At 43.0% G+C, this 13,634-nt stretch overlaps 2 protein-coding genes across 3 annotated transcripts in view; both read left to right on the plus strand.

The window, feature by feature from the left end:
* LOC134944658 (intelectin-1-like) overlaps positions 1-13,634 on the plus strand; it is an 86,595-nt gene that overhangs the window by 22,653 nt on the left and 50,308 nt on the right. For both annotated transcript variants that reach the window (XM_063933417.1, XM_063933418.1), the window contains exons 4-5: positions 893-1,140; positions 1,277-1,435. In XM_063933417.1, the coding sequence (XP_063789487.1) occupies positions 893-1,140; positions 1,277-1,435 (407 nt within the window). The remainder of the gene's footprint in view (positions 1-892; positions 1,141-1,276; positions 1,436-13,634) is intronic.
* The window catches only part of LOC134944656 (intelectin-1-like), a 199,400-nt gene that overhangs the window by 22,571 nt on the left and 163,195 nt on the right, over positions 1-13,634 (plus strand). The gene's annotated exons all lie outside the window — the stretch shown is intronic.

Raw genomic sequence — 13,634 nt, forward strand, 5'->3', positions numbered from 1 at the left:
ATAAAGCCTGACGACAGTGGATTGCCACTGAAACGTTGCTCTACTTCAGCGACTGATGTCCTTGTGATTCTTTGCAAACTTGCCGTGAGTGCCACGTCTTTTCCCTTCTATGTTGTATCTTCACGGAGGCACCGGCATTACTCATATTTAAGCATTTTGGAGTGCCTATCCATGTATATATATATATATATATATATATATATATATATATATATATAATAGTAGAAAAGCTGGCACTCTGGAGTAAGTCTGTTAATCACCTGGGTGCCCTCCCGAAAAACGTCTGGCAGCGAATTCAATGTAGTCTCTGTAAAGGGCGGCACTCCCTTTACAGAGACTACATTGAATTCGCTGCCAGACGTTTTTTTTATTGAGATGCACAGTCTCAGAATCATACTGGAATTGTGCTGGGGTGTACCTGGGTGGTGGCTATTGAGACGCACAGAAATGTATGTGCGTATTATGGGAGTGTCGCTGTATGCCAGAGTTTAAGGTTATTTAAAGTAGATTATCTGTATGTGGTGTAACATTATCATTTCCTCCAGTTCATTGTATACCACATTACAATAACCAGGTCCACAGGCGTATCTATAGTAGGCCCCAAGGTAAAACTTTGTAAGGGACCCTATGTATCACTCAATGATGAATAATGTACTGTATATAACACATGTAACTTTGGGTCCATTTACGAAGCCTTGGATGGAGATAAAGTACCAGCCAATCGGCTCCTAACTGTCATTTTTCGAACACAGCCTGTGGAATGGCAGTTAGGAGCCAATAAGCTGGTACTTTATCTCCAGCGACTTTATCTCTATCCAAGGCTTAGTAAATAGACCCCTTTGACCTGGAATGTTGGCCCCTCTCAATAGTTACTAATGTTCTTTTAATACAGATGGAATCTACACTCTTACCAGCGCCGATGGTGTGTCTTATCAAACCTTCTGTGACATGACCACCAATGGAGGAGGTTGGACTTTGGTAGCCAGCGTCCATGAAAACAATATGCTTGGGAAATGCACTGTTGGCGATCGCTGGTCCAGCCAACAGGGGAACAATGAAAATTACCCTGAAGGAGATGGCAACTGGGCAAACTATGCCACATTTGGGCTTCCGGATGGAGCCACCAGTGACGACTACAAGGTAGGGATGATCATATCGGTCAGGATTTCTGCTGTTTTATGTCATATTTAGTTTCTATAGTGGCAGAGGAGACGTGTTGCTGCCCTGTTATCTGGATGAATGTTACATATGAATGTTATTTTTCCTATGTGATCAGAATCCTGGCTATTATGATATATCTGCTAATGACGTGGGGATATGGCAGGTGCCAAACAAGACACCAATATTGAAATGGAGGGATTCCGCCCTTCTACGATATCGCACAGATAATGGCTTCCTATCTGCTGAGGGTGGAAACCTCTTCCAACTGTACAAGGTAAGATATGAAATCAGAATTAGATATTGTTTTACATGATTAATCAGTATAGCACTATAGTGACTGGAATACTCTTAGGACAGCAGTTCCCAACCTGTGGCACACGTACCCCCGGGGGTATGCTGCGGACTGCTCAGGGGTACTTAAAAACAAAGCCAGTAATGGGGAAATGTCGACCGCATCCACACAGCGCATACGCTGTCACGCTTGGAGGACGCCATGCAGTCCTGAAAGTGTGGCGCCAAACACCACCTCCATTTCTCGGCCTGCTGGGAGCGTCACTTTGATGCAATCACGCTCCCACGGCTGGCGCAGAGAGGACCCTGGGGGCTGGCTGGGCATGTTGTATAGGACCCAGCGTCTCTGTCACTGATGCATTGTTTTCTTCTTGGTGGCGGAGGGGAAGGGAGGGGGGGGGGGGGGTAGGCAGGCAGGGACCAGGGCGGCAGGAGACAGGACTCGATGGTTAGTGAAATAATTTTAATCACTCAGCATTGTGAATTCTGTGGAATTGAATATATATATATATATATATATATATATATACACACACACACACACACAGTGTATATATATATATATATATATATATCTATCTATCTCTAACAAAAACAAACTTTTCTGTCTAGAACGGATGGGTGGGGGAGATTTATGAGACGAGAGGGTACTCATAAATGAAAAGCCTAATCAAGAGGTGCGGGAGAGAAAAAAGTTGGGAATCGCTGTCTTAGGACATCCCATACTGCCAAGATATACTTCATGGGTAAAAGATGGGGGATCTCTAGGAGACAAAAAAATCTAAGAAAGAGAAGGATTGGTCTTACAGTGGCAACAATATTGTCTGTGGCAGCACCCCCACACTTGATTGAAGTAACGTGATTATACGTGGGGCTTTAAAACAGATATATATATATATATATATATATATACTGTACATATATACAGGTTGAGCATCCCTTATCCAAAATGCTTGGGACCAGAAGTATTTTGGATATCAGATTTTTCTGTATTTTGGAATAATTGCATACCATAATGAGATATCATGGTGATGGGACCTAAATCTAAGCACAGAATGCATTTATGTTACATATACACCTTATACACACAGCCTTAAGGTAATTTTAGCCAAGATTTTTTATAACTTTGTGCATTAAACAAAGTGTGTCTACATCCACACAATTCATTTATGTTTCATATACACCTTATACACACACAGCCTGAAGGTCATTTAATACAATATTTTTATTAACTTTGTATATTAAACAAAGTTTGTGTACATTGAGCCATCAAAAAACAAAGTTTTCATTATCTCACTCTCACTCAAAAAAGTCTGTATTTTGTAATATTTGGATATGGGATACTCAACGTGTGTGTGTGTGTGTGTGTGTGTGTGTGTGTGTGTGTGTGTGTGTATATATATATATATATATATATAGGAAAAGGATGGGGGTAGTGACCACTGGTGTCTATAGATAAATTAAAAAATACTTAAAACAATAAAAACATTTATTAAGAATTCACAAACTTTTTCTAAAAATGGGATACAAGGTAATTACACACATATATATAAAAAACATGACAAAGTGTAAGAAGTTTAAAGTGCTTATCTGAGTCAGAGGTCAAATGCTGCCCAACGCGTTTCATCATACAGGCTTCATCAAGGGGTCCCCTTGATGAAGTCTGTATGACGAAATGCGTGTAATTATCTTGTATCCCATTTTTAGAAAAAGTTAGTGAATTCTTAATAAATGTTTTTATTGTTTTAAGTATTTTTTTTATTTATTTATAGACACCAGTGGTCGCTACCCCCCATCCTTTTCCTTCCTACATTCAATTAATTGAGGGATTTACCATCCCAGTATTACTTGGGGGATCAGCAGACACCCTATAAGTCGGAAGTGTCAAAACAAAACAGCCATATACAGTATATTGGGTTGCAGAGTCTCTATCTTTATTTTCATTTGTGGCGCAGTATTTATCGTTTTTTGGTGATATATATATATATATATATATATATATATATTGTCAAAGTCGAAAAATATTGCAGTACACACATCAAGTACAAACTACACACAGATGGCCTCCGTGCACGTACTTATTCTGCCGTGCGTGCACATATCCGCAATTTGCATATGGTCGCTCCCACGGTCCTGCGCATTAACGCGTGGTATGGGTATTTACAGTAGAGTTTGTGAACGCATGGAAAGCCATCAAAACACATTACATATTTAATCCAAATAGTGCACATTTTACACATAGCCTCGCTGCACCACAGCAGCAAGTTACAGCAGTTTAAATGGTAACAGAACAAAGGGATTCACCTTTACAGGATAGGAGGGGACAGAACAAGGTTATAAGGTGGTGTTTGGTATCCAGCCGTAGGGTATTGTAAGGGTAATATTCCGGTGTTGGTTTGAAGAAGATTGCATGTTTCTGCGAATAGTTATGTGCAGGAGCAGATAATAGATATAAACTGTATTTACTGTACATTATGTATGCGGCGGGAATCCAGAGGAGACCACCCACAAGAGCAGTTGGAACAGACATGCCCACCTATTCAAACCGACCTATGACCTCTCCTGTACTGTAAATGACCATCCCTGTGTCCAATGGACAAAGAGATTACAGTATCCATTGTGTTAGGTTTTGGAAGAGTTGTATAAAGAGAGCCTGCTGCAGGCCTGGTCAGACACAAGACTCACAAAGTTATCTATCAGATGACTGAGGACCAGCCTGGGTAGCGTGGCGAATCCAATCACGTATGTACCATTGACTGTAGCCATTATTCTGTTGTATTGTATTGTATTGTATATATTGTAACCCCCTTTCAGTAATAATATGCTGTGGTGTCGGAACCCAGCAGTTAAATTACAATCTGGTGTCGTGTCTTCCTTTCCCTGCTAAGGTTTAAAGTGTGTTATTATCGCATTGCATAGCTGTTAAGGGTTTGCGGTGTATCTCTGGGTGTGTACGCGCTGTGTGTACTTTGTACCGTCAGCGCGGCGTTTGTGCGCAAAGTCCGTACACAGTACGGGACTCTTTACGCTAACAGCGTAAAGAGTATGTAGAGTGTGTATTAAGTATAGCAGCCGCAGCAGCTCCATGGTAAAGTGTATTTAAAGTGTGTTTAAGGTATAGCTTTTCATTCCTGTATATAAATCAGCATTATCAATTGGGGGCTCCGTCAGGGATTCCACATACTCACAGCCTAACAGGTCACAGCAGACTTAATCTATCAGCAAAAGGGTGGACAGAAAGTATCCTACGTAACCTTTTCTTGGTCGGTGGATACACTAAAAACCCTACTTGTGTGCTGATTAGATGACATCTGCTCTGTATAGTTTGTAGAGATGCTGGTAGAACCCGTAAAGTAAACAGGAAAAAAGCTATTTAAAAATCTGTGAAATTTTTTTGGTGCCAAAAGCGTACACAACAAAAGGCACATATACCCTTTGTATACCCTCTCACATTGTTGCCATAAGACTCAAATTGTTAGATTCATTTAGATCTGTGTGAAACCGGTTACATTTTGTTGCTATATAGTTAAAATAAATGTTTAAGGAAGTAAGTGTAAAGCACAAACGCAGTCTGGCGTGGTTGTAAAGGTTTATACAGAAAGAAACTGTGTTGTGTTAAGTGAGCGATTATAGTTAGTATTGCTCACATTTATAGAAGTTGTGTGATTTGTTTTATTGCGTATGCACATTGGTACATGTGGTACGGAACGCACGGTTGCGTAATTTCGCAAGCTTGCGTAGGGTTGTGTGCGCATAATAAAACCACACAATAGTTCGTTTAGTTTAAAGGTGGGACAGTAGCCACGCTACAATAGCACAAAACTGCCCGGTTTCTAAAGCAGATTAGCATAAAAACATTTTTTTAAATTGCCTCTGGGGTAAAGCTGCCAACCTGAATGAATCCAAATTTTCTGTACAGAAAAACAAAGTGTATTTGAGTGAGCGAACGTAGGAGTGAGTGGATATTTGAACCCAGGGAATTCAGGATCCCGTCGTGTGGTACATCAAGTAAGAGGAGGCTTGGTGGCGTGAAGTGGCTGACTCACGTTAGTATAAGGTTTAATACGCAAATCGTGAGGTGATTTGCAAATGAGCGTGATAGTACATAAGTATTGCGAAGTATTGAAGTAAAAAGGTTTTTGTATTACGTTCCGGGCTGAGGGTCACAGTTTGTACATTGACCCGTGGTTGTATGGTAGATAGGTAACAAGTACCTATACGCTGTGCAATTGGACCGCGCGTTTGTGGGTGCGATATATACAGCGCAACTTGATACCCCTTTATTAACTTTTGCATAAAATCGCGGTATCATTAGCGCTGTGTAGAGCATACGCAAGCGTGATTTGTGAATAAGTGTATAGGGAGTTTTTGCTGGTCTCTCTCTGGAAAATCTCCAGCGGTGTATATTCACTGGAATAGGTAAGTCACTCCTAAACACTTCCAGTGAATAGAAACCAGATAGGGGCCTCACTGGGTTCGCGGTGGTCACTATTGGAGTGAGTCGTGGTACTCAGCAGAGAAGGAGTGGGTGAAAGCGCTCTAAGAACTTTCACCGTCTTTTCGTATTGTGCATTGGGGATTGCGTAAAAATGAAAAAGTCTGCGATGGGATCCAATTGCACAAGCGGTGGATGTTTTGTAGCCAGGGTTCAAGTTGAAGAGCCGCGGTCCAAGGGGTCAGCGAGGTTTGTTATGTGTGGTAAATATGGATTACACACGGAAGACTTTTTGTCTGAATGGGTACGTATGACTGACAAAGATAGGGTACCATTCCCTAGGGTGGGCAGCTTTGAACCAGAGGTATTACAGAACTTAAGGATAAGGATATATCTGATAAAATCCAAGAAACAAAGGATTAGACATACAGATTGTTTAAATTTATGGCAACAGGAAGGGGATGTGCAAAGGGAATTAGCTCGCGCAGCAGGTTCCAAACCTAGCGGGAAAACAATGGCGACCGCACCACCACCACCATATATTGTGGGGGAGAAAGTGGCTACAGACAATGGTACATTGGTACAGGATAGGAGAGTAATTGATAAATGTACTAACGCTAACCCTTGCCAGTTGTATCCCATTTTAAATTTTCCCCAGGACTGCGAGCAGGAAGATGAGCCCAGCACGATATCGGCACTCTCTCTAGCAGCCACCATACAGGACACTCAGGTGGGCACGACCCAACCAACAAGAGCAGTAGTCAGGCCCCCTAGCGGAGGGATAAGTGAGGTCGTGTCCACAGGTAAGTACGGTACCATACATTATGCAGAGACAATAGCTCCCCACATTGTAGAATCAAACCAAAATTATGTAATTGACTTAAACCCTGTCAGGGTGATTGCAGTCCCCAATGGGAAGACTGACGCTCAGGGAGTCACTCCCATCAGGAACATTGCCATGCACTGTCCCTGGTCCCGAGCAGAGTTAAGGTCAATTATGTCAGAATTTCCCGATCCCAGAAAAGATCTAGTCGAATGCCAGAGGTTCATTAAAGAGTTAGGTAACGCCAACGAACCCACGAACAAAGATTGGCGAACAGTGCTACGGGTATGTTTACCATCAAATATTGACCCCGCAAAATTCATAACTGATTGTAAGTTAGACGCAGAAGTACCTCTCATTGATGAATACAATCAGGAGAATGTACGGTAAATCAATCTGCAATTAGGAGTATATTTCCCTACTGTTGTCAAATGGAATAAAATCTTTTCCATAAGATAAAAGGAAGGTGAAATGGCATCCGAATATTTCCATCGAGCACTGCAGGAAATGTCTAGATACACTGGGATCGAGGACATAAAAGATAATGCGCATCACAGGGAGGTAGCTGTTACTGTATTAATGGACGGGTTAAAAGAGGCATTAAGAGCAAGGGTACAGACCTCTCTACCAAACTGGACAGGTATCTCGGTGGCTGCATTGAGAGAGTCCGCTATCGAGCACGACAGGAACATCAGTAAGCACAGGGAGTCTCAGGGGAAAAAGCTGATGACAGTGAGTATAGACGCACTTACCAAAAAGCCATATCAGCCGAAACCCCAGACCCCTGATGGTAAGTCACATATAGTAACATGCTATGCTTGTCACCAGGTAGGACATTACTCGAGGGAATGTAAGAATAAAGGTACACATAATGTATACCGACCCCCTAGACCAGGATATGAACCACACTACAATGCACATAATTGGGATCAGGGACCACTTAGGAGAAATTACGAGCCACATGCAGGGGAAACAAGGAGGTACCCACCAAGGAGAGACTGGCAGGCCTCCGAAAATTCTCAGCTACCCCCCTCACATATTGTAGCTGCCAATGCGCTGCGGGAGGGTCTCAACACACAATAGGGGTTGGGCCACACCTGTACTCTGCAGCCAGTGAAGTTGATTGCTAGCCTTGGTAGTGAACCTGAGGTAACGGTTGATGTAGCTGGTGTACCATTACCTTTTCTCATAGATACAGGGGCGGCCAGGTCAGTGTTAAATTCAACGATAGGTATAAAAACCACGGGTAAAACAATTTCGGCAATGGGAGGAACTGTGCAACAATACCCTTTGAGAAGACCAGCAGAGATTACGATAGGGCCTTTGCAAACCAAACATTCTTTTCTGCTGGCTGCATCGGCTCCGACTAATCTACTCGGCAGAGATTTATTGTGTAAAATGCGGTGTGTCATATACTGTACTCCTGAGGGTGTCTTCTTTGATATACCTGGGAACCACACTCAAGAAGTACAAGATATATTAGACACCCCTCAAAGACTAATGTTGCATTCTACTGTTATAGACAAGTGTCCATCAAAGGTAGAGGAAATGATCTCACAAATACTGGGTTCCCTTTGGACCAAAGATGGACAAGACACTGGATTGATCGCGAATGTAGCTCCAGTAGTAGTACAAGTAAAAGATGGTAGGATAGCTCCAAAAATCCCTCAGTATCCTCTGAAGCCAGAGGTAGAATTAGGAGTGTACCCTGTCATAGAGCGGCTGCTACAGCAGGGCATCCTAGTCAGGACGTCCAGCACCGCCAATAGTCCCATCTTCCCTGTGAAAAAGAGTGGGGGGAGGGGTTACAGGCTAGTGCAGGATCTAAGGGGGATAAACAAGATAGTTGAGAGCCAATTCCCCGTAGTGCCCAATCCAGCAGTCATCCTCATGCAAATTCCCTCTACGGCAAAATTTTTCACTGTCATTGACCTCTGTTCTGCTTTCTTTTCTGTCCCTCTTCACCCTGACAGCCAATACCTTTTTGCTTTTACATACAGGGGAGTACAGTACACCTGGACTCTCCTACCCCAAGGTTTCATTGACAGCCCGGGTATTTTCTCTCAGGCCTTGCATGACTGTTTACAATCCTTTCAACCTGAGAGTGGATCAGTGCTAATACAGTATGTCGATGACTTTTTGTTATGTTCTGACTCACTCGAATCGTCCTTGAAAGACACGAAACAGCTTCTGTTTCATCTTTCCCAAACGGGAGACAAGGTTTCAAAGGATAAGTTGCAGTTGTGCCAGACCAGGGTAAAATATTTGGGACATTGCTTGACCCAAGGACTTAGACACCTCACCGCTTATAGAATACAGGTGATTCGCGACATGACTCTGCCACAAACGCAACAACAGATCCACACTTTCCTTGGAATGTGTGGGTACTGTCGAAACTGGATTCCAGGGTTCTCTATACTGGCTTTACCTTTGCAAGAAATGGCCTCTTCAAACAAACCAGAACGGGTCTCGCACACAGATGAGTCCGAACTGGCATTTGAAAGACTCAAACAGTGCCTATCACAGGCACCTGCATTAGGTATGCCAGATTATGAGAAGCCCTTTGAATTGTACGGTACAGAAAGTGCAGGGTGCGCGGCAGGCGTTTTAACTCAGAGACATGGTGATGCCAGCAGACCGGTAGCATACTACAGTGCACAGTTGGACACGGTAGCGTGGTCTCTCCCCACTTGCTTGCGAAGTGTTGCAGCGATAGCTTTGCTGGAAAGTAAAAGCGAGGATGTAGTGTTAGGACATGACCTGACCATTCATACACCTCATGCAGTATCAGCCTTACTGAACTCAGCCCAAACCAGACATGTCTCATCTGCTCGGTTTACAAAGTGGGAATTATCACTGATGGCCCCGGTAAACATCACCATTAAGAGATGCAGCTCACTAAATCCTGCAACTTACTTGCCAAGTGTGCCTGGACAGGCACAAAGGGTGGAGGATGAGAATAATGGTGAAGGAGGATTTAGTGCAGATACTGATACACATGATTGTATGGAATACCTGAATCAGACTTTCACAGCGAGACCTGACATCAGTGACAACCCATTGGAAGGAGTAGACTTTACCTTCTACACTGACGGTAGTTGCCACAGACAGACAGAATTGGGAGACTTGTGTACTGGATATGCAGTTGTAGGCGACAGAGGTATCATAGAAGCTGAACCCCTGGGCCCACCGCACTCAGCACAAGTTGCTGAGTTGGTCGCCCTAACCAGAGCGTGTGAATTGGCCAAGGGTAAGTCAGCTAATATATACACAGATTCTAGGTACGCCTTTGGAGTAGTGCATGATTTCGGGGCCCTATGGCGCCTCAGAAATTTCATGATGGCAGCTGGCACACCTGTAGCGCATGCGTCCCACATAAAAAGACTTCTAACAGCGATACAGGAACCAGACAGAGTGCTGTTATCAAGTGCAAAGCACATACTTACAACCAAGACCCAATTTCACTTGGTAACAGCCGGGCAGACGAAGCTGCTAAATCAGCAGCCAGCTCCCCCATACAAACGAACATCACATCACTGATGACATTTAACACGATCAACACACAACAATTAATTGAAATGCAAGATTTGTGTTCTTTACAGGAAAAGGCAGTCTGGAGGTCAAAGGGGTATGGCCAGGAATCCTCAGGACTGTGGACAGGTGGACAAGGTAAGCCGGTGGCCCCCAGAGCATATCTTCCAAGCTTAGTTGAGGCGGCACACGGTCTGACTCATCTGGGCAAAGAGGGTATGTGCAAGCTGGTGAGAGCCTACTGGTGTGCGCCAGGATTCTCTTCTCATGCAGGTAAGAGAGCAATGACATGTTTTACTTGCTTGAGGAAGAATATTGGTAAGTCAATGCCAACAAAGCCATCCCATATCCCCCTGACAGACGGACCTTTTCAGGTAATACAAATCGATTACATACAGTTACCACCCTGTAGGAATTTAAAATATGTGTTAGTTTGTATTGATGTATTTTCCAACTGGGTAGAAGCGTTCCCTGCTGCCACAAATACTGCTACGTTCACTGCAAAGAAAGGGGGTACCCATTTTACAGGTGAAGTCTTTCAGGTCATGTGCAAACTGATGGGAATTAATAGCAAGCTGCATACTCCGTACCGTCCACAGGTGAGTGCAAAGGTGGAGAGAGTGAACAGCACTATTAAGAACAAGCTGAGTAAATTAATGGCTGAAACTGGATTGTCGTGGCCAGAAGCTTTGCCACTAGTGTTGTACAGCATCAGAACCACTCCCAGGTCTCCCCTTAACCTATCACCCTTTGAAATTCTTTTTGGTTGACAACCTCATGTAATGATTGACCCCAGGATGATTTGAAATGTAATAATGAAGTGACTGTGAAATATTTGGTTGGGATGAGCCAGCAGCTGAGAAATCAACAAAGAAATTTAAAGCTGGTGATTCCTGACCTACCAAACAGTAATTGTCATGACATTGAGCCTGGGGATTATGTGATGATTCGAAATTTCTTACGCTCAGGTTGCCTCATAGACAGGTGGGAAGGATCATATCAAGTCTTGTTAACCAGCACGACAGCATTGAAAGTCGCCGAAAGAGAGACTTGGGTCCACTCGTCCCACTGCAAGAAGGTCGCTGACCCGGAGAGAACTCGTGACAAAGAGCAGAGTGTAGAGAATCTCGTATCACTGGAGTGTCTGTTCCGGGAAAGTTAAGAGGCAGGACTGTTGAAGGGCATCTGAGAACAGAGAGTAACAAGACCTAGAACGGTTGTCATACCACTTTCTTTTTTCACCTCCCCCTGCATTTTTCCTTTCTTTTCTCCTTCTTATTTTCCTCCTTTCCCCTAACGAAATGGATCGATCACAAGAGACTGCGTTTCGGGTTCTGTTAGTAATTCTGGTTTTGATAAGGACAGTTTATTTTGGTGAGGGTCCCAGAGAGGTCGAGCAGGGATCTGGAATGGGTTCTGATGGCAAGTATGAATTTGTAGGATCTCAGGATCAGCTCATCAGGGAGCTCGGAGGCACTGTGAGGGGTTATTGTCTGATGAATATTGTATTTGTAGGAATTGTGAGAATATAGTTGAGGATGGGTGCATCCAGAGATGTCAGTCCAACCTTAATATCGACATGGACCGTCATCCATTGAGTGATTACCACTCACTAGTGTAATATAGTAACATAGTATCTAAGGTTGAAAAAAGACAATTGTCCATCGAGTTCAACCTATTTGTGGTCTCCTATGCAAGTTGATGACTGCCGTTACGTTTTACCCCCTTTTTTTATAATAACCATAGTGCGTGACTATGCCCCGAAACCCTGGATATCCTTATCCATTAGGAATTTATCTAACCCATTCTTAAAGGTGTTGACTGAGTTGGCCATTACAACTCCCTCAGGCAGGGAATTCCAAACATGTATTGTCCTTACCGTAAAAAAAACCTTTACGCCGTATTGTGCGGAATCTCCTCTCCTGTCCACGAGTTCTCTGTGTTGATCTAACCAAAAACAGGTCCTGCGCAAGATCTGTATAGTGTCCCCTTATATATTTGTAAATGTTGATCATGTCCCCTCTTAATCTCCTCTTTTCCAGTGTAAACATGCCTAGTCTTGCAAGCCTTTCCTCGTATTCCAGCGTCTCCATACCCTTAATTAGTTTGGTCGCCCGCCTTTGAACCTTTTCTAGCTCCAGGATATCCTTTTTGTAGTAAGGTGCCCAGAATTGTACACAGTATTCAAGGTGTGGCCTCACAAGTGATTTATATAATGGGAGTATAATACTCTCGTCCCTAGCATCAATTCCCCGTTTTATGCATGCTAATATCTTATTAGCCTTCTTTGCTGCAGTCCTACTTTGGGTACTACTGCTTAGTTTGCTATCTATGAGGACACCTAAGTCCTTTTCCAGTTCAGAATCCCCTAATTTTACCCCATTTAGTAGGTAGGTGTTATTTTTGTTCTTGTTACCACAGTGCATTACCTTACACTTGTCTGTATTGAAGCGCATTCTCCATTTCGCTGCCAAAGCTTCTAGTTTAATTAAGTCGTTCTGAAGCGACTCAGCATCCCCCTCCACATTTATAACTTTACACAATTTGGTATCATCTGCAAAAATTGACACCATGCTCTCTAGACCTTTTGTTAGGTCGTTAATGAAAATATTGAACAATAGCGGTTCTAATACTGAGCCTTGCGGCACACCACTTAGCACTTCAGTCCAAGTTGAAAAAGATCCATTAACCACAACGCGCTGCTCCCTATTATTTAACCAGTTTTTGACCCAAGTGCATATTGTGCTTCCTAGCCCTGATTCTTGAAGCTTGTAGATAAGTCTCATGCGTGGTACAGTATCGAATGCTTTGGAGAAATCTAAAAAGATTACATCCATCTCTGTACCCTGATCTAGTTTTGCGCTTACTGTTTCATAAAAGCCAAATACATCCATCCGGAAAAAGACGTCAGCCCTACCCAAAATGTTTAAGTGAATGTATTTTCATATATGTGTCTTATCTTCATCTCTGCAACCTACAGTTAACGGCACACATAGTCGACAGGTGATATCCACATATACTAGCACTCACATATGTTTCCCCCTCCATGTATCATCAACTAAATGTGCACCCCATTTGTTGGAACAAGAAACCGAAAAGAGCTCGGTAGTGTTTGTTGGCCCATTTACAGACCCTTAATATGGAATGAGAAGGATTTAATGTATACTTCGCAATACCTCGAAGCTTATTACATATACGGCATGATGATACATGCCCCTCAGACATGGATTCATACATACATGCTTTTTACTATCCCACTAGGTCATATATTTCCCACCTACAACTCTTCCCCGACCATCCAATCCTCTGTAGATATTGTGTAGATATTTTTGTGTTTATTGATTAGATAGTGGCAGTTATTGGTGACTGCCAAAGGGTGGACTGTCAAAGTCG

This window comes from Pseudophryne corroboree, chromosome 7 (genome assembly GCF_028390025.1).
Source record: "Pseudophryne corroboree isolate aPseCor3 chromosome 7, aPseCor3.hap2, whole genome shotgun sequence".
Lineage (NCBI taxonomy): Eukaryota > Metazoa > Chordata > Amphibia > Anura > Myobatrachidae > Pseudophryne > Pseudophryne corroboree.